We start from the raw sequence: 27,739 nt of genomic DNA on the forward strand, positions 1-27,739 counted from the left end.
CACAAGCCCTTTCCATACTCTGAGCAAGCACTCCCAAACTTAGACAGGTAAGGCTTCAGCTAAAATCTCATGCTTGAGATTTTAAGGTTTTTTTTATAAATACCATAACTGTAAGTATTTGACTTTACCAGATCCGTGTGGGGCATGTTGAGGGCAAGGCTTGTTAAGTGAACCAGCACAGGAGAAGACTGGACAGGGGTGTAATCTCACAGGATAACAACTGAACGATGTCCGTAAGCATGGCGCTAGCTTAATGTGTATGCAGCATCGGGGAGCTTGGATGAAACCCTCCAGCTTTCTGGGTGTCCAGTTAGAACCAGGGAAGCTGCAAGAAGTTCTACCGTAAAACTCCAGTACTGAAATGTCTAAAGGAACTGGACCTTTAACTTCAATGGGCACTGATTTTAGGTTTTGCACAGTCAATTCTAGTTAAAAACCAAAAACTATAACAATAGCTGATGCCCCTGCTGTTGGAGCCTTAAGACACCTGTTATACTGCTGAGCCCTACTCTTTTTTTTTTTTAATAAAACACTGTTTTAAGATACAGCACAATAAATGTGCTTATTACGCACTCTAACATAGAGCACAGAAATACAACACTACAGAGTGCAAGTCTAACCATCTCCACAGTGGGAAAAGTGCGAAGGTTAAAAATATGCATGTGGCTTAACACAAGATATTTTTAAAAAACATGACATGGAAATCTCATACTAATGCTTTCATCTTTATCACAAACATGACTGAAAACTCAAGGTCAGTTGCTGATCCTTCTCTCGTAGTAGTAGTAGTGTAATCCTTTCAAAGGTACAATGTTGGAAAGATCAGAGAATAAAAAAACCGAGTGTCCAAAAATGATCCCATTTACCACTTTTCCAGTAGGTACGTTTTTCAAGAAGTAAACACGTAAGGTCACCTTGATCTTCGCCATCAGTAACTGATACACTCGGAAACAGCTAAGCCAACCACCTGGACTGAGATCAGTTTGGTGTCGCACACGCACACACACACGGATACACACACAAACACCCCACAGGAAAAAGTGCACTTTCAATTGCTGATACAAAAATAGATTGGCACATTCTTTTTGACACAGTGAAGATAGCCTCTTTAAAAGCTTTTTCACGTTAAGAAGTCCTCTTGGAAGTTGCAGCAGGTCTGTAGAAAAAGCGCTTATGAGAATGCACTCAGGTGGGCTTCCAGGGTTTGTGTGATGGAGAGAGGGGTGGTCATGGAGGCTGCCCTTCAAATTTCTGCCTGCTTTTATAGCTGTAGTCCCCACAGGTAGGGTCAGTCGCCACCCAGTTTCAGCACGTTAACCATTTACCAACAGCTCAGTCTTCACCTGCTTTGAGAAAGTAACGATACGTAAATCTGTCAAAGCTGAGAGTCTTTATGTTGACGCAGCGTTTCCTATATGTTGCCAGAAAAACTGTTTTGGGGAGAGAGAGAGTGAAGTGTTAGGAGTCTGATTTTGCATTTCCAGTAGTAACAGCGGCTCAGGAGAGCCAAGCGGGAACAGTCGGGAGCCCCTTCCCCGCAGGGCAGCCAGCGCTAGGAGTTCTGCACCAAGCGTCTGTAGTGCGGCATCACTTCGTGCTCGGGAAGGTGGAGAGCGAACTCCAAGGCCACCAGCACCGGGAACTCGAAGGCGATGAGCTCTCGCCTGTTCAGCCGGAACTTCTCTTCCAGTTTCTGCAATGACAGCCAAGGGGAAAAAAAGTAATAAAAAGAAGTCTTTGTGAATGAGGATTTGACTTTCCAGTGCTTTCTTACAGATGACACTATTCAAAACATGCGTGCTGCTGTCATTAAACCTCTGCCCTGCTGGATATGCATGGCTCTAGGTTTAGAAAATGGGAGCAGGATGAACTGGATGTACTGATTCCTTACTGTGAAGGTGAGCTTACAAAGCTCAGCCAGCCCTGCTATTTCTGACATGTTTGTCGTTTCGCTCACTCCATCTCCAGCAGATACATCTTCTAACGACCACAGCGATTACCACTGCAGGAAGAGGAAAGTCCTGGCTTCATGCGAACGTTGAAATCACTTGTGTAATGGAAGACATGTGTTTCGTAACTGCCCACAAACTTCCTGCGCTGCTTGAAATCACTAATTTTCCTTTCAGCATTAGACTGTGTTACAACACCCTATTGGGGAAATTATTTCTGCTACAATTAGATACATTTGATCTTAATACCTCAGAGGCAGAAGGTGTCATCTGCAACAACCATAAGAACAGTGAGTAACAGAAACTACTGTCCTCAAGGGGGATGAGATGGGTTTCATAGCTGGCTTTCTGCTGTAATGTACTAAACCTCCATCTGCTCTGCTGTTTGCACTGGATTTGGATGCTACAAGCAGGCAACCAGCTGCGCAGGGATATTTCCCTCCCCCCTGTCCTCTTCTTATGATCTCCCTGGCTTGCTACTTCTCTCCCCACTGGGTCTACTGAAAAGCTCAATGTGTCTTAAGCATGGACCAATGTTTCAGGATAGCAAGAGAGGCCACATCTCCCACTGGGTTGATTTTTTTTCTGCTTATTCGGGCGGCTTTCTAACAAACCGACTGTCGACCCAGCTCTGTGACTGTGGCAGAAGGGCATGAGTCCAGTTCTGCCCCCCAACCAAGTTTCCGTGTCTCTTGAACTAAGTGAGCTGGTTCCAGCCAAGTACCAGCTACCTGCCCTAACTTTCTGTAGCGTTAAATCACATTGGTATCTCAGCGCTTGCAAACCGATTATGGAGTAAAGCTCCCTTCTGTTAACTCTTTCATATGGAGTCGGTGGAAGACCAAACACTTTACTCTACAAAAAAACAGTTGGGGTGAGATGTTCTAATGGGAACACTTCTTTAGGTTTTCTTGCCCAAAAGCTTAACTTGATGAAAGAAATATAAACTTGGTAGTCTCCTAGACTCCCCCTGAAATTAGTATCTGCATTTACCTCTCAAAGGAGAGTCCTTACTGACATTCTTGAAAACATAATTAAAAGCAAAATGAATTTCCTGAGGGTTAACTTTTGACTTGTATTGACAGAATGGTGGTCAGATACCTCTCAGCCCTCACAGCATCTGACACCAGGGTCTTCAATCACATCACACGAGCTTCCCGCGCCTCTGCAGTGACATTGATCACTACTACTTCCACATAAATACGTAACAAAGAAAGGTATTTAGCTGGCTGTACAGCTGGAAACTTAGAGGAGAGTGCGGCCACTGACAAGCAGGCTTGCATAGACCATACACAGGCACTTCATGTAGAAGAAACACTGGAAACCTATGGATACGTACATCTATAAGATGCTTGACTTCATGTTTTCTGAGGTCACTGCCAATTTTGGCTGCTAAAAGAACACAGGCTCCAGCACAAAGTTTTCTATTCTGCTTGTTCAGCTTCCCCTTGAGAGCGAGCTTCTCAAAGTAGACAAAGGCCATGGCCACTGTGGGCTCTTCAAAACCACATTCTTCTTGAGCAAGCTTGCGCATTTCTCTCTTCAAGCTGAGTAAAGAGACCAAACAAGTATGCTGTGAACTGCATTTTAAAGCATTTCTCATTTCACCCCAAGAGTCATCCTTTCAGAGGTTCCTCCTTAGTCAAATGGGAGGGGAAAAGGAAAACATAATTTACCAGGCAGATACCTTTATGCTCTGTTTTGGGGACACATTTCATGGCACATTTTGACCTCACCCTTCCCCCTCACTGCCCCAAATAGACAGTTGCGTCAAACTATAAAAGCAACTAAAAAGCTTTGACATTTTTAGTAACACTATTTCATCAGAGGTCTTAAGATGCATACAATTTATTTAGTCAACAACAGCTCGATTGCTTGTGCTCAATATGCAGCTTTGCTGCTGGTTATGGTTGGTCAAATCCAAACTGACAGCCTTTCCATGTACTGCAGTATTGTCTGCTTACAGAGCAACACGACTCAGTATCCTTCTGGCCACTTCAGTCAAATGAAATTATCATTACTTCAGAGAAGCAGTATGTCTAGCTTGCTATACTGGAAACAGTGATGAAATACTCCAACTTTGCTGTGAAGCTGACCACTTGTTTTGCTTCTGGCCATGCTCTCTGGATAAGGCACAAAAATCAGCATTTCTCTTTCCTCAGTCTCTTTTTAAGCTAAGCGCCATGAGCTTAGAGACTCTGTTGTGTTATTTTTCTGGATATTTTAGTAGAGTGCATGCCCAGCTCGCGTCCTCATCCCGTTAGATGCTGGGTTTGACACCTGACCGGTGTGTGTTTGTACGTTGCCGTATCTTGTTTACTCAGCCCGCTAATCAAAGCAATCATCTGACTAACTCCGCACCTCTGCCGGTCACTGCTCCTGAAAGATCAATCAGTGCTGTGCTTCCCCTCATGTACAGCAGCAATTGCACTGAAATGCGAGACAGCTGCATCACGTCGCAGCCTTACCAAGCTTTGCAACGTACCTTCTTATTTTACTGAGGGTTAACTTGATGTGAGGGAACTTCTCCTTAAAGGTCTCATTCATGTCCTTCTTGAGATCTGATGGCTTCACGTAGTCTATGACTGTGGTCTGTAACACATGGTCAAGAGAGAATTGCTCTTTTAGTTTGTAACAAACAAGATCACTCAATTCCCAAAAGCAAGGAATACCAAACAAGTGCCAGTCAGTCCCAATGCTTTCAGCAGAGGGGAAAATTAAGTCTGAATTAAAGCAACAATTTCTTTGTGACTGCTCCGTCAGAACAAGTGACCTGAAATCTGAGACGACTGCTGAGCACAAGCCCCGAACAACACGTACTTTATTAGGATCCTCCAAGTATCGCTAAAAGTGAGTTTAAGCTAAATGTGGGTGGACAAAAGCTAGCTGAGAAGTCTTGTTAAACCAAATAAAATCATCACAATAACTGATTTCATGACCATATTTTGCGTGCATATCTCCATGCAGTTCTGAGACATATTATGAATTTCTCTCAAATTGATTCTTCAAAGGAACTGCTGGTACAAATTCTTGACTGCCACAGCATACATTTGTGATAAAATAGGTAATTAGCCCACATGGCAGGTCATTCAGTAGAGGGCAAGATAGTAATGCTGTCCTAAGTTAGGCAATAAATGGACAAAAACAGCGAGTTAGGACAACATACAAAGTGTACAGTCTATTTCCTTTACATTGAGCCTGCTGTTCCTTTTTGCCACAACCTAAAGAATTTCCCCAAGTAGCAGAGGGCCCTCCTGGCCAGTAGCGCAATGCCAGCTCTCGCATCTATGGGCTTGCAGCACTTCTCTCATTCCTTCGGTCTTCATCCAGGAAGCATTTTACCCAAATTCTCTGTCACCGCTCACCTGGCCAAAGTCTACCACCTGAACAACAAACCGGCCTACATTTTGGGGATGTGCCAATTCTCATCCTGGCTTGGGCTGTTCTGCCCCTCAGACAGAAGCAGAGAAGAGCCCCGGCTTGGACAGCCAGCGAACAACCTGGTCCCCAGGCACCCAGCTCCCGGCCAGCTTCAAGCACAGGCAGTGGGAGAGCAGCAGTCTGCAGTGCAGTGCATCTTCCCTCCAGTACAAGAATTCTTTCCTTCTAATTTCTGTTTATGATTAACCTATATTATGGCAAAGGGCTGTTAACGCTAAACAACAAGACATGGAAAGAGGCATGCAAAATACTTCTCGCCTGTTATGCCTTTAGAGAAGATGGAGCCTTGCTGTATTATATCTTCAAGGGAACCTAAATCAGCCAAAAAGACTGACTGCATATGCTTGCAGGTTTTTTCAGTAATTAAAATAGTATATGGAAGGGCTTGGGGAAGAGAGAGCGTAATGGCTCTAGAGAGCAATTGGACAACTCTTGTTACCTGGTCATGTTCTTGCCTGGATCCGAAATGAGTATGAAGGGGAGTAAAACACACCTAACTTTTCCTGCACTTTATTTACGAGATACCGGTAACAAAATGATGGATAATTACAGGACTTTAAAAGAAAGCAGACACGTGTTTACCCTGAATAGCGCACAGCAGTATTTGAGGTAGACATACTGTAACAGAGAGGAAAAAACCAACTTCTTGCCTTGTTGTTATGGTCGTACACACATTTTAAAATGTGGGCCATTCTGCTATCTGATTTGCAGTGTGAGAAGCATCATCTCTCCAGATAAATTGCTCCCCACTACGTCCTGGCAGGTAATTCTGCTGGGCACGTCACACGCAACAGTTGCCTGCCATCTTCCTCAAGTATAAATGCTTGTGAGCCCCCACAGTTACGTGTTAGGCACCAGTCCAAATTTTGCTCAATAAAGGGGATAATTTATTAAGGAAATTCAGTCCTATTACAGAAAGCTGCCAGTTATAAGAAATCATCCAAAGGGAGAAAGCCACATCAGCCCTCTTCAGCCGCCCCTGCTGCCCTGCATGTGTATGGATGAGCTCCAGCACAGGTCCGGGCAGACGCCGCAGTGCCACTGAGCTTAAAAATTCATACGCTGTCTTGGCGCTGAGGCAGGCAACGCGCTACCACGCCTGAATAAAACGAAGAGAGGAAAAGACAGGGAGGAGAAACCTTGCCCTACCTGGCGTCGAAGGGAAAGGGTTCAACTGAATGTGTGGGTCTGCCTGGTTTTAATCTTGCTGAGGTTGGAAGGACGTACGCACACACCTGTGCGGCCACGGCTCTTTGTCACAGACAGCTTCTCATGTGCTTCATCTCACCTGGCAGGGCTCGGCCCTCTGAAGGAGAAGAATGAAGCAGCTACCGATTGCTCCTCTCCTTTCTTTCCCTGGGATGTCGCTGCCTGCCTGCCCACTCCTCGGTTTTGTTGCCAGAGGATCAGCAAGTTGGGTGCTTCTGACACACAGATAGTCTGGGAGTTTTATGTGGTATTAAGAGGGTTCCTCCTGGTACTGCTATAAGAGGACTACTGCAACAAGCCACATCATAACATAATTCAGACCAGTGCCATCTGCTACTCAAAGTACAGAAGCATCGGCCCATGCTGCTCTTACTTACAGAGTCAAGAGACACTGAGCACATAAAGGTTACCCGCTATTAAATCCAAAGATGATTTTAGTTACTACCAGCATTTTTTTTGTTGTCTTGGGCAATCCTAGAAAGAGTGAGCTCGGTGCTACTGTGAAAAGCTACACGACGCCTTGCTTCATGCTTCGCTGCAAACCTAACTGCCTGTTGTTTGCTCTCCATTACCATGGAGGTCCTTAGTTTTATCTTAATTATCTCCCTCAAAGTGATCATGGGTTTCTTCTGGCAGACTTGCACTTGGCACCCTCCAGGTAATCATATTCCCTCGCACAGAGGAGGATGAAATCACGCACAAACCTCACCTCCATGACAGAAACCTCTTCACTGCAGAAAGGGCACGGCAGCGGAGGGAGGGCCCGACCACCCTCCGGACTCAGCTGCACAGAAATTATAGCGGACAGCAAGTTTCAGTCGCTTCCACCTCCAACAAGTGGGTGCCGGCGTGACCCCAGCTCCGGGGGTGACTGTGCAGAGGCGGGGTGAGCCCTGGGCTCTGCCACCCAGCAGCGGCAGCCCCCCGGTGCGCACCTTTCCCCACGGCCGCTCTGCAGGCACCGTCTGTTTTACCTGGGACTCCGCCTGCCCGCGGGACATTTGCCAGAATTCAGCTAAATACTCTTTAGAAGGAGAAAAGCTCTTTTTTTAAAAATTTTATTTAAAGCAAAGCACTCAGAGGCTTGAGAATAAACAGACAGCTTAAAACTGAAAATGGTAAGGAGGCAGGGCTATTTTTAAGCAGAGAGATTTGTCAATTTTGTCCTGTTGATAAGAATCTCCCCCCCCCCCCCCATGCTGTATACTGCTGCTTCCTGCAAGACAACAGTCTCTACGATATAAATCACAATAATAAAATCCAGATGAAAGCTGGTGTGTGCTGGTTTTGATTCATGTAACAGGATAACAGCAGCATGTTTGAACACACTGGCTCTAAGGCAGCTGTCTCATCTTGTCAGTGCCATGCTGGAGAGCTCAGCTAACTGCCCTTATTCTCAAGAAAAGGAATTGTGCAACTTCTTTCTCCCCCCCCCCTTGATTTTTTTTTTTTTTCTTAGCTGCTGCAGAAGCCCAACTTTGTCAGAGCAGTGGCATGCTGTTTGCCCAGCTGGTGCCTATAGAAATGCGAGCATGTGGGACCCTGCCCACCAGGGAGGCAGGCAGCAAAAAAAAAAAAAAAGAATATCTGTTGACAGGTCATTTAGAAGCAATGCTGAGTTAGTGTCTGTTGAGTTACCCCCTCTAACTGTTTCTGACCAGGCACCCGAGCATCCCTCTCACTGTCACGCCGTGGCTGGGGCACAGCACCCAAGAGGCCACATAGAAATCCTGGTCCCTGACCCTGCTCCTGCCCAGGGCACCTCCTGCACCCCACGAACGGCTTGGTACTGAGAAGCAACCCCCCGCCGCTGCCCCTGCCCACAAGGGATGGAGTCGAGGGAACCTCTAGGGTGGCCCAGTGACCCACAAGGACCAGCTGGGATCTGACACGGGAGGGCTCTGACCTCACGTCATCCTTCGCTGCCTGCTCTCTGCTCAGCGTTTACGCTTCCCTTCTCCGTGTCAGGCCATTTCATTGCGCTTGAGCGACCTGCGAGTCCCAAATGAAGCCGCCGTGTTGAGAAGACATGACTGTAAACGGCGTGGATTTTTGTCTGTCTGGAACAATTCTGGTATTGCCCGTGTAGGAGCACCGTTCAACGCCGATGCGCCAAATTTTATGAAGAGTTTGCAAATATTTCCCTAAAAGGAGCACAGTGTTTTTCTATCGAAACATGCTTTCTTATACATAATGTTATTCCTTACCAGGCAGGCACTCTGCACTCCCAGAGCTGTCAGACACAGGAGCAAGGCACTGGGAACTACCAAACTGTCTCTCTCATACTCTAATCTCGAATGTTTGTAACTTCTGTCATCCACAAACGTCTGTCTTGTTTCTCACAGCTTATTTGCACAAAACACATTTCACTTCAGTATTCAGCAATACTCCTTCGTCAGCTCTGTTCACGTTCTCTGTATACAAATCTGTGTATGTATATTTTAGTTTGGTGATGGAAGTTGCACAAGACAAATGAAAGCCTTGATATATGGTAGCTGACAGATGCCTGGACAACATGATGAATGCTTCGGCCGAAGTCCATACTCTGCACGCTTTTTGCGTGGCTGGCAGTTTTGAACTTGGAGGTTAGCTTGCGTGTTATTCACAAGTGTTTTCAAGCAGCTGCTTTCTCATAGGAAAGCTGTATATATAGTTTCATAAATATGGGAGGAGGGAGGATGCCTGAAATGGTTGGAAAGACTGGCAAGATGAAATATTGTTGAAAATAAATCCTACTTTGGCATGCTACCAGTAAAAGATGATCTAGCCTTGGATGCCTCTATCTCCTGCTTAAAAAGGATAAAATCAGAATAAAATAGGTGAATAAAATGAAAGGTATACGATGGGCTCTCTTCGGCTGTCGTTACTGTGTACCCTCTGACAAATCTACTTCACAGAGAGCAGACAGAAGACTGATACTTTTAACAGACTTTCAGTAGGTCAATGGTAAGTTCTCAACCACGTAACAAATGAAAAGAAGTCAAGGGCTCTGCGCTGCCTGGCTACCTTAATGCATACTGCAAGTGACCAGCTACGTAACTATAAACTGCCAGTAACCTAATGCATATACTTATGGCTGAAGATGCATATATATTGGAAATCCTGCTGGAGCAGAGGCTTAAAACAGTGATGGAAAATGGGAGAGATTCCATCTTTGTAATAGGAAACAAAACCCACCAGAGAAAAAAAAAGGAAAGGGAAGACTAAAAGAAGATGTTTCAGTTGTTAGAAAGTTATTAATATTCAAGGATTTTGAACTGAAAGATTTAGAATTTCACAAAGCAAATAATCTCAAAACTGTCTCTTTGAATTAAAGTACATGGAAGGATGCCAGTTTATTTTATATGGTTAACACACGGAAATAATTATCAATTAATACAGTGTGTCATTGTTACAAAATATGCGTTTATTGGCGTCTCAGCCAAATACAGCATCAAAAGCCTACAGCACAGGGGTTAAATATGACTATATACCACCACTGTGATCCTCTGCTCCCTGAAGCTTTTGGGTACAAGGTCAGCAACTGATAAAAAAGCAGTCTGGAGATGCTTAATTTACAACTACGGAAGCGGCTCAAAGAATAGGGTGACGGCACCGAAGGACGCTGGCTGTAGCGGAGTACTCCTGACCTTGATGCTCCTTGTGAAAGACAGAATGGGGGAGCGGGAGACCGAATGCGCTGTATCATCATGCAGGGCTTTTGTTAGACTAAACGGCCAGGGCAGCAAGCAGTTCTAATTTTAAAATCACATTGGAGGACTAATATTTAATAATGCAGCCTGGCAGTGCTCGACACTAGTCCTGGCAAATGCAGGCTGACAGTCAGCCCGCTGTAAAAGCACTGCAGACTTATGCGACACGCTTTTTATTAGTGGTGTAGAGACGTCAATTTATTTTGACATAATTAAACCAATGCACTGAAATTGTAGTGAAGTACCCAAACCAATTTCCAAGGGTATCCCTTGGGCACGGATAGATGGATATTGCAGGGATGTTATTACAGAAGGGTCACTCAAAGTCAAGATGCTACTGATCAGGGCTTTTCTTCTTTCGCTGCAAGTTTTGGCAGCGCACAGCAGCCAGCTAACACGCTCCTGTGTTTCTGTGTTACGAACAAAAGCAGGACTGCGGGGTCAGCCTCACGCCTGTTGCAAAGTGAGTTTTCTCCTTCTGCATGGAAGGAGTTTGTTTCTGCTGGCAAGAATGCAGGGAGGCCAGGGAGGCACTGACGAGTTTGGATGTACCCTGGTCAACGCAAGACTCAAGCAGAAAAATTACTGCTCTGCCTGGTAGATAAAGTTCCCATTCTAGACAGATTTAAGAATCTGCAAGAATTCCTGTTTTAGCAGTATCAGCCAGGAAGACATCTGTTAACCGTGACATGATGTTTCCCTCCTCCCCTCACCCCCCAGCATGGAATTCTTCTACCTCTTACTGTTTATATTGCGGTAGAGATTGTAGACTCTCCTACAAGGCCAACATAAAGCAAAATAATTTCTCTGGGGCAAAGCAGAATTTAAATATGACTAACACAATTAATAGAATCTGTAGAGTTTGTGTTGGGAAAGTATTGAAGCTGCTTTTTCAGAATCATCCCCTGACAGGCTGTTCGTGGGTATTACTTTTAGAAATGCGACAGGGAAGTGTATACCTTTTCAAGCTAGGAACTTTGCTGTAAAAAAAGACCAAACCGAAAGCACTTCTCCTTCCCCACAGATATCTTCAAGGAGGAAGCTCAGCTACTCCTTGAAAACAGCTGAGGACTTGCAGTTAAAAATCCTCTGCAAGTCAGGACTAATTCAGCCTAGTGAAGTTACAAGGCTATAAAAGTCAGTGTCAGTGATGATAAACTCAGGCTCCACAAAAATGGAGGGAATTGCACGTCACACAGGCTTGAGTGCTAACTGCACGTATTTCAGAGTAAAATCCAAGCAGGACCACACATTTTGCCTGTCCTATGCCTCATGATAAAGCCTGCAGTGTTTACTGATGCAGCGTTCACACAGACCTCAACGGCGTTTTACCAGTGGAGAAATCCTGGCCTGCAAAGCAGTAATAACACCCAGGAGTCATATGGGTGCATGTAGCCCTGTTCCGCAGTCAGCGCCGCAGCCCAGCATCCAGCCTCGCTCATCCACGCCGCCATGTCTTCACATTCCTCTCGCACGCCTTCCCCCCATTAATTGCTCTGACATCCATAAGGGACGGGGGGCGGGGGGAAATATCTACAAGCTTGCAGCTGCCAAGCATTAATGCTAAATGCTGGCCAAGTAACGAAACTTTAATTACAAGCTGCAGCTCTCCACACACAACTAAACATTCGGCACTGACATCAGAGCCGCTCTCAGCTGCTCCGGCACTTGCAAGAGGCAGTAATTACCACTATATTCCGCTCAGGACCAGAGACTGGTTTCAGTCTGTGTACAGCAGCTCTACAGCTCTGCGGTCATTTGGCAGAGGTCTCAATACCGCGATGGCTGTGCACGGTCAAGAAAAAACCACAGGTTTCTCGCTGGCCTCAGCCTGCAATTTGCTTTAATTGCAGCATACGCCGATTTTTATATTTGGGGAAGTAAATGACTTGAAATTACAGCCTGTTATGCTCCTGTTCACACTGATGTGAACTGCAGGGAGGCGGAATGCCAGCTGAGTCCGAAAAGTCCAATATGGATGTGAGTAAAGTCTCCTATGTAGCCAATATGACCCTATATTCACCAGCTCGATGCACAAGCCCTCCTTACCCACAGCCTGAGTTGCAAGATCCTATTTAACCTGCAAGCTCCCAGGACACTCCGACACTACCTTTTCTCCCTTTCTGCAGCTGAAGAAAGCACCGGCCCCTTGTGAAATCTCTCAGCCGAGCCCTTGAAGAACAACCACCCACTCTTTGGTTTCTTGCAAAGCTGTGCAGCTCCTGCATGGCATCACAGCCATGCTGCTTCGACCAGGGGCAGGCAAAATCCTTGGACCTTGGACAAGAGAGCTCTTGGCATGTGCCAGTTATTCCCACCAACAAAAGAAACACAGTACTTAATATTTTTCAGCCCTTTCTTAGATTAGTGCCTGCCTTCAGAGAGGGAGACGTGAGTGCTGCAGACCCTCAGGCAGTGCAGAAGAAGTGACGGCTGGAAGGCAAATTCAGGAAAAAAAAACCCAAAATGTGAAATAAGGCATTTTTCCAGACACAGTAGTAATTAACCCCTAGAGAAAATGAAAAAGCAGAGAGACCCCAGTCAATGCAGACATAGTCTAGACAAACAATGATGTTGATTTTAACAATTGCTGTTGAAGTCCATTTTTCACCTTTAAATCATCTAATCATACCTCTGTCACAGTGGAAATGCCCAGTCAGCTCCTTATTGCAATAAAAGTACCTCAAAATGCTGTGGTTAACCAGCATGTAGAAAAGAAGGGCATTGAACTCCTGGCCACTCCTGGGCCTCAGAGACCTCCCCTGCAGGACGCTATCCTGGCTGTCTTATTTTGACTTGCCCAACCATGTCCGTCTCAGCACCAAGTTGAAAAAGGATCAAAGACCTCAAGTGATCCTAGAGGACTCAGATTGCCTGGCGCATATTCGCATCCTGAGGAAGGCTGGAAACACCACCATAACTGCGAAAGCTATGTTCACTTTGGATGCCAGTTAACAACGTCTTTCTGTTTGAGGGAAGACAGCCCCCTGTCCATGACAATAACCATATCAGAACTTAACAAATATTTTCCCACCCAGATGTAGCTGCCATAAAAGGTTGACACTTTGTGGGCGGGCAGCCAAAAAATAACTTGCCAACCCTAAAACTGGCTGAAAGTAAGCAGAGGACATACTGGACTTCCCACTTGAACATTTAGCACAAACACAGCCTCAGAGCTCGATTATGCCTTTCTGTGCAACAGGCAGAACACTCCTGCCAGCAAGGTGATAACCTTCAGTCTACACAGAACATGTAAAATCCATTTATTTTGAAGAAGGAGAACCCAAGAGGCCTATTATCAAATAAAGACCAGGGGGACGGGCAGAAAAGAACCTACAAAACCTGTATCTTTACATACATTAGAGGTTTCTTAAATCATATCTCTGTTCCAAGTTAAGTGAGGACATGGACGACACTTTAGATCTCAGTTTTTCAAATCCTGTCCTATTTGTATATAGATAAGAGTACTAGGTACATGAAAAACTAAGATAAGAGTACTATGATAAAACTACAATAAGAGTACTAGGTACTTTTTGGAAGAAAAAAAAAAAGATTTTCCCTGCTGCCTACTACTACTTTGGATGTATAATTCAGACAGATACGCACTCACATGCATACGATGGCACGGCATCTTGTGCCAGTCCTGCCAAAATAGCACACCAAAGTCTACAGACTTGGTGCAACTGAAAAAAGGCTGCAGAAGTCTCTCACCACAGAAAACATTGAGCACAGATCAAGGAACAGTTACGCGTCTCTATTGTTACGGGTTTGGATATAGTGAAAAATACACAGGCTCTGCTCGTAATTGCTGCAATTAAAGGAAGGACTATCCCATGGTGAAATAAATACCTGGGAAACAAAGGCTCTACTAGACACTGAAGCGCTGTTCCGAGGAGTGAATGATAAGCATCAAAACACAATGCAACTTCATGACTTCAGAAAAACCCTAATGGGCATCCTCCTGTTTTGTAAGAGATGCCAATTAGAGGAAGTATAAGTTTTCCTCTGAATGCGAGAGAATGAGCGCATTGTTCGAACAAGCCTTTCATCTGAAGCATTTATGAAATACGGTGGTAATAAAAGCATTTACTTTTGTAATACCTCCACGAGTTTGTTTTTACATGTCCTGGTAAGTAACTGTCATTTAGAACAAAGCATTCCAAACAGCTGTTATTAGTAGATTAAAAATATTAATAATCTTCTTAAAATACGGCCAAATGTAACCCCAACCTTCAAAATATTGTTACCAGAACTTATCTGTGCTACACCTAATTTTGCATGTCACTTACCATATATGAAGGAAATATTAAAACCCGCTTATGTTTGCCACATGGCCATTGGGGATCATCTAAAAGATTTGGGTCATATTCAACAAAGTCTCCCAGGTCGCTACCTACAGTAAATATAAGAAAGGAATTCATTACATCAAGAAATCTCTGGACTTAAGAGAAGTGGCAAATGAGTTCACAGATAATGCACAAGATGATGTTCATGCAAGATTTTTGAAAGAGTTGAAAGATTTCTCTAAATCTTGAAAACTCTACTAATGCAATTTGCAAAGATATAGAGGACCTACAGCTTACGAATTACCTGGTAAATGTGAATTCAGGGCTTAGAGAACTGCAAAATTATATAAAGCTCCACAATGACTTTTATTCCCAGCAACAAGTTTTCATCTGTTTATGCAGATGTTGTGATTTGTTTCATTTAACATGCCAAAATATCTTAAGCATATAGTGCTTTGGCTTATGTTTTGTGTCTGCTTTTGTAAACACAGCCCTTTCCAGCCTAATAAAGGTCACAAGTATGATTTACACCTTCAGCTTATGACTACCGTGTTGACCCTGCAAATTTTCCATAGCAAAGGAAGGTAACGATGAGCCTGATGCAGGAGAAACAAACAATGCTGGTGACAGGAGGAGGCACGCCGAGTCCCATCAGGGGCTGTCAGTATGACCAGCAGTCTTGTTTACTTAACTTTCCATCATCTGTAAGCCAGCTTTGCTAAACGAACAGGGAACGAGCTCTGTTTCATCCACAACACGAGACTCAATTTTGCTTAATTTAAGCAAAAAAGGGGGCTAAAACATGACACGTGTCCGTCCTTCACAATAACTGCCTATCACCAGGCTATGCAAGGATATTAACACAAGCTTCTTGAGAAGTTACCTGCATCAATGCTCCCCTGGGTGCTGTTAGCTCTTGCCAAAGAAAGGCTACGATGGCTTGCATTGCGAAATTGGGAGAAGGATGAGGTGGAGTCTATCGTGTTTCTCCGAGTTCCCAGAGCATTGGTGGGAAATAGGAACTGTGTATAAGAAACCGTCTAAAAAGAAAGTCAGAACGGACAGTTACTATCAGCCCAGCTCAGCCACAGCGGGATGCCTTTGGTGCATCCCAATTGGAAGCAAGGGAAGTCAAATTAGTGAAGGATTTTCCGGATTTAATAGTTAGGCACAGATGAATAAACACCAGTCACCTATATTTGCTTCAGTGCAGTCAGTTTATCCATGCAAAAAAAGCCTTTGCAAAGGCATTAATTCTTCAACAAAACAAAACCACAAACACACACACACAAGCTCTAATACACCGGATTTACAAAATCCTACTCAAGGGTCAGATTTAAAAATATGTCAGTTTGGTTGGGTTTTTTTCAGTGGGCCTTCTCTGTGGCAGATTTCAGCTGCTTCTTTACTGAAACAGTATCATCTATACGAGTCCCTCAGGACAGAGCTGCCAGAGGCAAATCACTTGAACGTTGCTAAACTTAAGCACTTTCTCTGATGTTTTTCTCCTTTAGGATTTTGTCTGGCAGAGTCTTACTGGTGTTGTAAGTGAGCTCCAGTTTATAGCAATGGTTGTGGGAGATCATTTACTACCTCCCAACATGGACTAACTGTGAATGAATAACTTGTGACAAAATTGTTTTTAGAGATTACTGGTTCTCTGCTTGTACCCTTGGCCAGGAACAGGCTACGCCTTGCTTCTCGTAGGTTTGTTTTCCAAAAATAACATTATATTGAAGAAAAAAAGTGAGTCTCAGACTCTAGACTGGTTTACGAGGAGGACAGAACAGGTATCAAATAAAACATGTGAGCTTTCATTTATTTATAAGCAGATTATAAATACAGATTGTCCTTGGGAATTTACAGTCTGTGGTCTGGCCTGACACCTGGTTAGCTGAGCACACCATGCATAGCAGCATTGATCTAGGGCCTTTAAATCCGTACATGACAGCAGACTGGGTAAACTGAACTGTAAAAAGTCAATCAGGTTTTCAGCAAAAAATGTTTTCATTCATAATTAAAATTGTCTCTATATATTTGTTTAAAACTGATCACTTTCCCTAGAGATTCATAATTGCTTATTCTATTCAAGTGAATGCACTCTTGGATTTTGACATACCCATCAGATTTGTACTACTGTCTTCCTGCTCTTTCGAAAAACATACTGTTAAGCAAAAATTATTTTATTAAATAAAATTGGGAGCAAACAGAATTATAGCTTACAACTCTCACCAGAAATGATTTTCAAGCCTCTGACAATATACTCTGCAGTGATACCGCCTGCTAGAGCCAGGGGAAGGCCGCACGATTCAGTAATACTTTATGGACTCAGATGTTGCCAGAGGCAAATTTCTTCAAGGAGACAGAGTTGTTTGCATTGACAGCTTGGGCAGTGCTCCTGAATTTCTGCTAAGCTTATTTACAGTTTGCACATACTGTGCTTTAACTACTGCGTTATTATGTTTATATTTGTGCTTGTTATTAGTTAAGCCATTTTTTCCCTTATTACATAAAATCTAAGGGAGTAGGAACTGAAGCATCCCCACCTTCCCGTCCGCTCCGAGCTCCACACCTTCAAGACCAATTATCTCTTTCAGACACACTCCAGTAGAATGGCACTGGCGTCCACCATCCAGCTTCATATCCCTGGGAAACAGAAACCAGAGCAGAAACAGCTCTTAATACACACGCCTCATTCACCTTCCACCACCCAACGCTGAAGTAAGGTAGCAGCGTTAATCCAAACATGCCAATGCAAAACACAAATCAGACAACTTTTCCTACGGGCAGCACTTGTGTTGTCTCAAATACATTACAGAGAAAACTCCCACTTTGTTCCAGGTGGCACCTCATGCCCCACCTATGGTGGAGAGCAAGGTTCCCCATCATTGGGTGCCTTTAACAGAACCTGGCACTGGGACAGAACTGGAAGTCATATACCCTTCAGGTGAGATCCAATACTCTAGTTTGAACACCTGACTGCCATGTATCCAGCAGACGAATGGTCCCAGAGTACGTACCCACACCCCTCTATGCCGTCGGACAGAGGTAATTGCCCGTGAAAGCCTCCGGGAGGGATTCCTGCTCCTCCGAGCGCAGGAGAGTGTCCAAAGCCCAGTGACCCTCCTGATGGAGGCTGGCAGGAGAAACTCAGCTCTCCATCGCCTCAGGATGGAAACTTGGGGATCTACTTTAGGACTGACCCACTCGGCATCTTACATTTGGAGGTAAATGAGATGCCTGAGACAACCAGGCTCTATCCCATGCTTTAGCCTCACGACCAAACTGCGAGTGAAGGTAAAAAAGACTATAAGCAAATTTGTGCTCCAGAAATGACAGCTATATACAACTCCAGAGCATTTATTTCACAGTATTTTCCTGGCTGATTTCCGCTGAGGTCCACATATGTGCTTAAAAATCTGCATGGGAGAGATGCTGACGCTGAGGCAGGGAGAAGCCCTGCAGGCTCTTCACCCGATTGCAGGGCCGGGCTATCTCCTACTGTGTCTCTGCACACCCTGTCTCCTTGTCTTCCCTTTCCAACCTGTCGCTCATTTTATTTCTCTGAAACATAGCAATTGGTGAGTCCCCAATAAATCATGTACCTTACTGCTGGAAAAATCCAGCACGTCTATCTGCTGGAAAACATACTTCTGCGACAAAGGAAAAGACTGTATCGAGTTTCTAATCCCAACAAAGTCCTCTTAGTTTCTTGACTGGGGTTCACTTAGCACAGTGTCACATTATCATTCTTGTTTCCTGGTATCACGTTACTGAGGAGCTGGACAAATAATTATGTAAAAATAACCCTCTGTCAGAGGCATGGGATTAGCCTCTCCGCTCTTGTGCAGAATGTACTTAAAGGAACTGTTTCTCATAGAGATAAATACCAAATAGTAACCATTTCAGCAGATCTTACCTACAAAACAAACACACAACCTGAGGAAGCCCCCAAACCTCAAAATAAAAACAAATATCCCAATTACCTGAAATAATATCAGAACAGTTTAGTTTCCTTCCACTCAAAACCTTACAGACATAAGAGTAAGAAATAATGCCATTATGACTTTGAAAACAAGTCACGGAGAAAATTCTCCATGCAATTAACAGACAAGGACAGATAACTCTGTAATTCGTCTAATGAAAATCTGGCACCCTTTGAAGAGTCAGCACAGCAGCTTTAAAAAAAAAGAGCAGCTCTGGGAACTGAAAAGAAATCAGTGCTCTGGGTCAGCTGGCACGTGTGAGCACACACGGGAATGGTTCCTGGACATTAGCTGAAGATCGATGGCCATTAATGCCTCCGTTTTCCCATCTTTCCGATGTTTCTAAAGACGACTCAACTTCAGGAGCCTGTGAAAGACACTGCAGGCATTCTCCCTCATCCTAGGTGTTTTGCAAGGGCTACTTAGGGTCTTCCCCTCCTCTACATATGCTCTATATTTCTAGGTAGTACATGATTGCTTGTGCTGTAAAACAGAGTAATAAAATATTACTGTTTGGAGAGAAACCTGTCCATAAAACAGAGAATTAAACTCCCTCTCTTGAGGAAAATCAGTACTAAACAATGCGCAGTTTCTTATCAGTGTATAAATGGAAAGGCTCATCCTAGCTTATATACATCTTCCTCTCACTGGTAAAAGATCTCAGTGAACATCTACTAAGAAATTCCTAGGCATCTTTACTGTATCCTTTTTGAGTTCCCTATCACTACAATCAACAGCAAGCTAGTCAAGCTTTTTCAGGACAAGCCTTGATTTTTTTCCCTGCCTCCTATTATAGAGAAAAAGTTCACGAATACCTCAGCAAAGCTCTCGCTGGGAGAGCAACCCCAGGACCTGGGGGATGCCTCCGCTTTGCCCTCTCCAAATGGGTGAGTCGTGCTGGGGAACAGTCAGGACGGTTGTTTGGGCACAGCCACCGCACGAGTGCTGCCAACCACCGCCACCAAGTGCTCCAGGACACATGCCCTTGCGTGGCACCACAGTCAATGGGCCCCGCAGGACAGGAGCATACGGAGGATAGGCACTTTATATAAAAAAAAATAATCAAGCTTTTACTGTGTTTAAGTTATTTAAATTACCAATAGGATGGAGGAACTGCACAAACCAATATCCTGTAGTAAAGGGTACTTACAAAATGCAGAGTAGGAAAGATAGTGCTTGCCAAAGAGGCTTTTAAGCGAAGAAAACTTCCTTCCTCATTTTTGCTTTTCCTGTTTTATTTTCCAAAAGTGTTTTTTAACAAAGTTTTCAAGCAATTCAAGCGGACACCAAAAAGCAAAAATAAATCGTGGGAACTTAATTTTACTACCTTCACTTCATTTGAGGAGGGAAAGCTTGAGGAAATGAGAAGATGAGGGATGACATTTCCTCAGGAGGCCCAGTTTCTGACAAAGTTTGGCGCGTTACCCTGATTTACCTCAATGTCAAGCTCTAGATATTCTATTCGTGCATACCATTTCCAGAAAGCTGAGCAGTGTGATAAACTACTCTCCAAACTAAGCGTATTGGTTTAGTTATCCAGGACTGCAGAAAAAAACGAAAGTTTCTCCACCTACCAGAGTTCACAGATTTTCTTGGAACAGTACCAGGTGACTTGGAATCCCAAATTTGTCACGGGATGGTGAAAAGTTTTACTGAGCAGGTAGATAAGAATCAAAACAGGAAATCTCACCGTGTCTTTTACTCGTCAGGCCAGGATTAACAGAATATAAATTAGATGCTATTACCTTTGGAAGTATAACATTTCTTTAATGAATCAAACGTTCTGCTTTGATGTGATCTACAAAGCCCCATGCATGACTCCTGCTGGGCACCTGCTCTTTAAATGACAGCAACAGTTGAACACTTTAACCTGTGAATAATTTAGGAGTCCATTAAATATTAAATAGATTTCTAGACACATGAAAAAGCCTTCTGCTTATTGCAAAAAGGAATCTGATAATTGTTATTTAGAGATGTAAGCCTTTTGTGTCTATATTTTATGCTAAGTGATTCCTGACTGTTAAGATTTATTCTAAAAGCAACGGCGATTCATGAGACATCAAGAAAAGATACTGTTCTCATCCGTCACTGTAAATAATTTCTACTTATCGTCTCTGTTTATAGGCACAAAGACAATGACAGCTTTGGAAAAGACGCCGCTGCCAGCCAGTCCAGCAGCAGATCTCCCGCTGCCTGAGACTGCCTGCTTTAATTGATCGAGAGCTTTCAGATCCTAATTGCCATTAGGGTTGCTAGAACAACTACTCCACTGGCAATTTACAGGGAGAGGAGGTGGGAAAACTCCTGGAAAGATGGCTCTAATGGGCCAGTATCCTTTTTCTCTCTCCAAACATATTCAGGTGTCAGCATGTCAGCTCTTGTCCTGATGTTTTGCCCAACACGGAGTAAAAGCTCAAAATTTAAACCTATTAGCTTTTGGGGATTCATTGCTTAATTTCAGTCTAAGGCAACAGGGCAACTGACAAAAATGAGCAACAGCGGCTCTATAAAATTCATACATGAGATGATTAGTTTTGAAATGTCCTGGTGTGAGGAAAAAAAAGAGATTTATGTGTCTTTCTGTAAAGCTAACATGCACTTGGTTTTGTTTTTTTGTTCAATTTGGAAGAAGCAAGGAAAATGGGCAATGATAAAGAAAAGCAGGGATATTTCAGTTTCCCTATTACCAGCTAAAAACAGATAGTTATTCTTCCCCAGGCCTACGGAATGATAAATGTTCAGGAAAGGTGCTTGAGATTGATGACTTAATCAAAATTGCCTCACACATAAAAATCTGTTGGGGAAGAATAGCAAGGAACTGGGTAACAAGTCTGAAGGACATAACAGAGTATCCCGCTTTGCTGTGTGCATAATTATTGCTACTATCCTTATGGCAATGTAGATGCTCTCATTTCTCCTGTAAATATTCCCCGGTTTTCCACACCCTCTGCAATGCTTGTTACCTGACCTGCCAAATAACTGACGGCAGGGGTGCGACGTGTGAGACAACCTCACCTAACTCCTTCTTTTTGCCTCATTTTGCATACAACATTCTTACCCAGTTTAAACAAACAAAGATCTCGGAGTTTAGATAATGAAGGCCATTGGGAATGCCTGGTCTGTGGACTCATTGATCGTTGTGGCTACATGTTATTTGGGGTGATGGTATTGAAAACCTCTTGCTCGCAGCATCATTGAACTCGTAAGTGTTCTGGCCAGCACCTAGTTAAATTCAAAATTAAATTCAGCAGTGGTTTATCTTCAGAAACTGGATGAAGCTGGTTTGTAGCATTTCTGAGAAGGACACAAATTCTTTTTATCTAATGACTTGCTGCTTTACTTCAGAAGAACGGTCCGTTTCCTTGGCTTCAATCCATTCGATTACTCATATTGTATTATTTCCCTTAACTGGAGGCAAGTTTAGTCAGATAAATACCTATATTCTTGTCAAGACAGCAATATTCAGCAGCTATGCCTACTGCAGGTAAGTTTCTAACCGCTTAATGAATTCACTGCCACGAAGAATAAAAGATGACGTGAACTGGCCAGTGTTATAAGGACACGCACTGCCTGATACTCCAGATTTTCTGTCCTGTAGCTCATCACCTCCAGCCCCAATGGCAGTCAGTCCCTGCGAGCCCAGCGGCTGAGAGTCAAATGTAGGACCTGCCGTGTTGCAGTGCCGCATCCGTGTGACACCACCAGTTCTCCTCCTCCCCTGGGTCCTCTAGCTTCATCTTCTGGGCAGGACTTCACAGGAACTTGGAAGCTCTGAACAGGTTCTTACAACATCACAAAATAAAATATCACTAGAACAGGTATGATTTCAATCTGTGAATGTTTTTGCCATTAACAAAAACAAGCCTAAAAAGTCCCTTTTCAAAAGCATGTTTTTAAATTATGAACCATAACGATGCATGCTAAAGAAAAAAACCCACAACAGAACTATAAACCAAACTAACTGCACTCACTACCTTCTTTTCCTGGGGGGAAAGGCAATATGGTACCTTTTTCCTCCTTTATCACACCTCTAACAGTGACAGACATACATTGCCATCGTCTTTTTTGGAAATGCTTAGGCACCTTAAAATACCAATGAGAACTGGATTGCTCTCAGTTGGCTGCAAGCATATGCAGAGCCTTTCTGCGGGCCACCATGTCCTGCAGGCCACATGCAGCGACTCCGACAACGTCCGTGAGGACTGCCAGAGTTGCACCATCTCCTTGGAAGCTGAAGAAGTGGTGCCGAGAGGAGCTCCACGAGCAGGCAAGCAATGGAGAATGGGTTCCCTTCTTCCCCTGCCCAGGAAATCTGCCTTTTCCAGGGTAGCTACCTGGAGACAGAGCTGAACCTGGTCCTTCTCCATCCCAGCTGGAATCACACGGAGGGTCCGCAGAGCACCCTTGCACTGACTGTGCTGGGGAGTGGGGTGGGCAGAAACCTGCAGGCGTGTTCCCTGTGCTGGCTGCAAGGGAGAGCCTGGCCGTAACAACTCCTCTCTGGGGACATGCGCAGTGATCCCAGCACCTGGAGAACGACCTGCCTAATGGCTAAAAGGCTAATATCTGCTGTGTCTGATCCCTAGCTCAAAGGGCTGAAATCCAAGTCACCTCAAACCATGTGGAACCCATCTCCAAATAAATAATTCCTTCAACTCTTCTTTAATCCATCTGCAAGTGGCTCCACGCTTCACTCTGCCATGAAACGAACCCCCTCTGAGGGCCTAGAGCAGGTCAGCATGCGTTGTGTACACGCACGAGCTGAGTGTCGGTGTGGTGGGGCAGCTATTTGCTAGTGACCTGAGGCATCTCCCCCTGCCCTGGAAGAGGAACAGCACCAAGGCTCAACTCCACTTGCTGTGAGCTTCCACCGTGACAACCTTTGACAAAGGAGGCGCAAGCCACAGCAGCGCACGGGTGGCACAAGGCGCACCTCCAATAACTGCCATTACCTCCCATTTTCTGCTCATCTGCAGAACAAGATGGGGATTAATTCTCACCTCCTGCAAGGAAGAATAAAGTGGATGCTGAGCCAGAAATCCAGTTTCAATACCCTTCACAAAGTAGCTCTTCCATCTTTTGGAGTATTATATTTAAATAAGAAAGAGGAACCTGAAGAATAGTATTAGCATAACATTACATATGATGCTTCAAATTTGTAAGTATTATTGAAGAATACTGCAGTGTGAACATGATCCGTAGTATAACATCAGTGAATGATGAGAAAGGAGAGGAGAAACAATTTGTATAAAGCATAAGTATCTCTCCACAATCATAAAAAAGGTTCAGTACTCACTGTTGCATCTCCCCATGCATGTGTTTTGTTTGTAAACGTTACCGCAAAATCTCTGTGTGGTAACCACATGCATGTTTCACAGGTGAGCAAGATTTTGTTCAGCAGAAAAATTCAGATCATGAATACCCTTTAGCCATGAAGATTTCCAATACGTTGAAAAAAAGAGTAGCAACTGCACAACTGATCCTGCAGTACCACCAGCAACCCTTGAACTGCCTCGCCTCTAACCTGTGCATCACATGACGGCTTTCATAAAAACGTAATCAAAGCCAAGCATTCAGTCAACAGTATCAGTGTTGCTGAATTCAGGTGCTACCTGCCTCTGCAGATCAGCCTGTAACGACAACGAGAGCTTGTGTGTGTGTCTGTTAATTTAATAGCAGAGGCAATACCACTGTTGCAGTGATCTCAGTACAGGGCAACCTTCTCATCACTGCCCTTAGCCACCACTAAACCCTGTGTAGGGTCTGATGACTTTGGGCTGTAACACTGCAGGGCACTGGGGGGCCAAGGGAAGCCAGCAGGCGAGATACTCAGCACCTCTTTCAGCTCCTGGCTCGCAGTATAGCCTTCCTTACGTTGCCTTCACCTGGCTATGTCTGCTCTCACAGCTGCTCTGCTGGTCTAGGTGGGGGAAGAAAAGCAAGCTCTGGTCCTGCCCACTACCCTACTCCTGGCCATGCAAACAGGTGAAGCTGTGCCTGTCCTCATGCCACCAGCAAAGACATAGGCAATCTTAATGTAGCCAGACCTAGAGAGGAGAATTTATGGCCCAGATCCACAAATGTACCTATCTCTCAGTGACTCCAGCAGGAAATAATGCATCTCAAAGCCATCATCAATTTAGTTTTAATTCTCCCCTTTTCCCTTGCACAAAAGCTCCATAAGCTAAAGCATTAGGTTTTCATCAGATACAAGGTACGGACAAAATTTTGAAGGCAGCAAATTCTAGTGATTACTTCTGTTCATGACCTTTTTCTCCTCACCACATCACTCTTTGCTTTATACTTTTCGCTTCTCTTCAGCATAACAGAGAAAACTAGAGAAAGTAATTCCCCCCACACATGGTGTCCTTCCTTCTCAGCCCCAGCAAGTACCACCAGAGGGGCCTTCTGAAACCACGGGTATCAAAAACTACCATTCCTCGCTGGCAGCCTCTGTGCCGCTCTGGAGTATGCTTCCCCCCAAAAGCCTGCTGCCAGCCGCACGCCGGTGAAACAGCAGCTGCCCGGCTGCCGGGGAGGGGGATTTGGGAAAGATATTCCAGGGGACAGTTCAAATTTCATCATCTCATGTACTTCCACAGCTCTCCTCCCCGCACTCTGCAGACTTCCACTGGTACTTGTACAACCACTTAAAAACACAGTTTGGGGACTTGGGAAGGGTTCTTGCTGTTGAAGCTTGGCCTCAGTATGGAAGGTGGGCAAGCAAGGGCCACAACCTAGAGTGCATTGCTTGCACCTCGTTGGTAAGGGGCGATGCTGCCCCATCCACCCTGGCCAAGTACTCAGAGTTTAGCTGCGTCTGCAGGAACTGCCTTTCAGATTGTTTTTTTAAGTGGATCTGTTAGCACAGTTTAGCTGCCAGCACTGATACAGTAGAGCTCTTCTGTGCAGCCTACAATATAACGGGGGCTGGCAGCCTCCCCAAAACACAGCTGTGCCTGGAGATTTCCTCGCTGGCCGCAGTGCCCGTGAGTCGGAGCAGAGGTGGAGAAGCAGCAGCAGCTCCACCATGTGCTCCTCTGACATGGAAAAGTCCCCCGCTGCATGCACGTGCACCCTGCTCCCTCGCTCCTGCCAGGGCTTACTCCAGTCTAATTGCAGACGTGCCCAAGGTTCCCTGTGATGATTTGTTTCTTTTCCTGAACTCTTCAGTAATGTTTGCAGAATGTAAACCAGTTAGGACACCTTGCCCAGGGACAGACATCAGCAATCCAGAGATTCAGAGAAAGCAAAGCTAAAGGATGCTGTCAGTACAGTACTTCAACAGCGTACCAGTGTCTCTCCCCCCCTCCACCACACACCCAAAATGTGCAATGAAGTAAGCAAGCACTGTGCAGCCTGAACAGAGTGGCTACAGTTTACGCTATACTGCCTCATCTGTTCTTTGCACCAGCTGTTCCTGGAAGGAGGTGCCATTGAATTGTTCCTCTCTTCCTCTGATGCTCTGGAAGAAAGACAGAGGGCATTTTTTAAAATCTTGGCTTTTTAGCAAAGGGAACAGGGCTGGATTGTTTTGTACTGGCACTTGTTACCTTCTCATCCCATGCCCTTCTTGCTGTGCAAGCATGGTACAAGACATTACATGCTGAAATAATATTTAGGTTTGCAGCTGGGCTCGTTACTGCTGTAATTTAGAAGGTATAACCAGTCATCAGCATTTCAAAATATATTCAATTTTCAATAAGGAGGCAATTTCCACAGGGCAATGACCATAAATGAATGACACCCAAGAAGAGCAAACAAAGCTGCCAGTCTGTCAAGAATTTGTCTGATGTGTCATCCCAGTTTAATTAAGGGAAAAAATTTACTGTACGGGACAGGAGAGCAAGTCAACTCTCCTACAAAGGTGCCTCCTTTCCTTTGTGCATTAAAAATAATCTCCCTTTGTTTTGAATTACTGATGCACAAGCAGCTTGTGGCAAATCTCTCTCCAGAATTAAACAGAAGGCTGAAAAACACAAGCCCAAATTCATCCTTTTATGCACTGGATAAATTGGACTCTAGGTGATTTGTGGGTCTTTCAAACCAACTTCAGTGTATCATCAACTGAATATTTCCCCCAGATTTTGTGTCCTGAAGGTGCTGAGCCAAGCCCAGCTACAGGCAACTCTCAGCTCTCCGGCGAGCGGCTGTGGTGGCCACGCTTTGCTCCTCCACCCAGGGGCACGGAGCTGCGGCCGACCAGCACTGCCCTTCCCAGCCTTGCACCGTGCCTCTGAAGGCACCCAGCAAGCTGTGCCCCAGAGCCTGCCAGACAACGTCTCCTAGCCAAACCCCGTTTCTTCCACTTCTGTAGTTTCAGTGCAAGAGCAAAAAGCTTTCTCAGTCTTTGGAGAACTGCTTCAATCCGAATAAACTTTTCTATCAGAGGTCTTGTGTGTCAGCACATTGAGGGATGCAAGGCAGCTCCATGGACATTGCTTACACCAGCTAAGAACCTGGATGGTACTGCGGACAAAATAATTTGTTTTCACTGACTGAATGATCTGACCAATGGCTAAATGTACAATAAAAAGGTATTACGTTTAAATCCAAATATTTCTCTATAGTTCTGGAAATCTAGATACAGTAGCACCATGTCTGCATGGGACAATGAGAAAGCTAAGACTGTTTATAAAATAAAAATTGTGCTGTCTAGAGTACTTGCTTTGTCAAAGATGAGTGAAGTCAGAAGAAACAATAAAAACAGTGCAATTTTCAAGAATGTTGATTTCAGAGGTGTAGTTTTCTCCAGTTTAATAATCAAAGATACCACAACACATATAAATAAACTGAGGACTGAGAGCTGTAGTTTTAACCTGGTAATGTTCCACAAAGCAAATATATCTAAGTGCATTTAGCTCTTCTCAGAGCAGATATGGAAAAGCATTAGCCTCCGTCATGCTGTTATCCATTATCAGGTCTACATGCAGGCCCAGAAAGACTATGTAGTACATGTGTAAATATACATACCCGACTTGGGTACAGTCTCGATATGGCAGCACTGAAAATATGCTACAGAAGGATCTTCTGCTGCTGATAAGGACTATTCTAAAATATAAAAGAAAATAAAAGAAATCAAAGACTAAAATTTAAAAATCCCACCACAATAAGCAAAGCAACAGATGTTACTGTTGAGGAATTCATAATCATAAAGCTTCCATCATGGATGATTT

At 44.3% G+C, this 27,739-nt stretch overlaps 1 protein-coding gene across 2 annotated transcripts in view; it reads right to left on the reverse strand.

Annotated features, from left to right (window-relative positions):
* Window positions 1–678: 678 nt before the first annotated feature.
* The window catches only part of CABLES1 (Cdk5 and Abl enzyme substrate 1), a 73,306-nt gene continuing 46,245 nt past the window's right edge, over window positions 679–27,739 (reverse strand). Inside the window, exons 4-10 of one of the 2 annotated variants that reach the window (XM_087755079.1) lie at window positions 27,537–27,614; window positions 17,124–17,223; window positions 15,461–15,617; window positions 14,581–14,684; window positions 4,435–4,541; window positions 3,289–3,496; window positions 679–1,693 (exon numbers count right to left, since the gene is read on the reverse strand). In XM_087755079.1, the coding sequence (XP_087611205.1) occupies window positions 1,553–1,693; window positions 3,289–3,496; window positions 4,435–4,541; window positions 14,581–14,684; window positions 15,461–15,617; window positions 17,124–17,223; window positions 27,537–27,614 (895 nt within the window). In that variant the 3' untranslated portion in view covers window positions 679–1,552. The remainder of the gene's footprint in view (window positions 1,694–3,288; window positions 3,497–4,434; window positions 4,542–14,580; window positions 14,685–15,460; window positions 15,618–17,123; window positions 17,224–27,536; window positions 27,615–27,739) is intronic. The other variant, XM_087755088.1, reaches the window with a different exon arrangement.

Source organism: Nipponia nippon, unplaced genomic scaffold (assembly GCF_047370975.1).
Source record: "Nipponia nippon isolate SJK-2023a ecotype South Korea unplaced genomic scaffold, ASM4737097v1 scaffold_1, whole genome shotgun sequence".
Classification (NCBI taxonomy): domain Eukaryota; kingdom Metazoa; phylum Chordata; class Aves; order Pelecaniformes; family Threskiornithidae; genus Nipponia; species Nipponia nippon.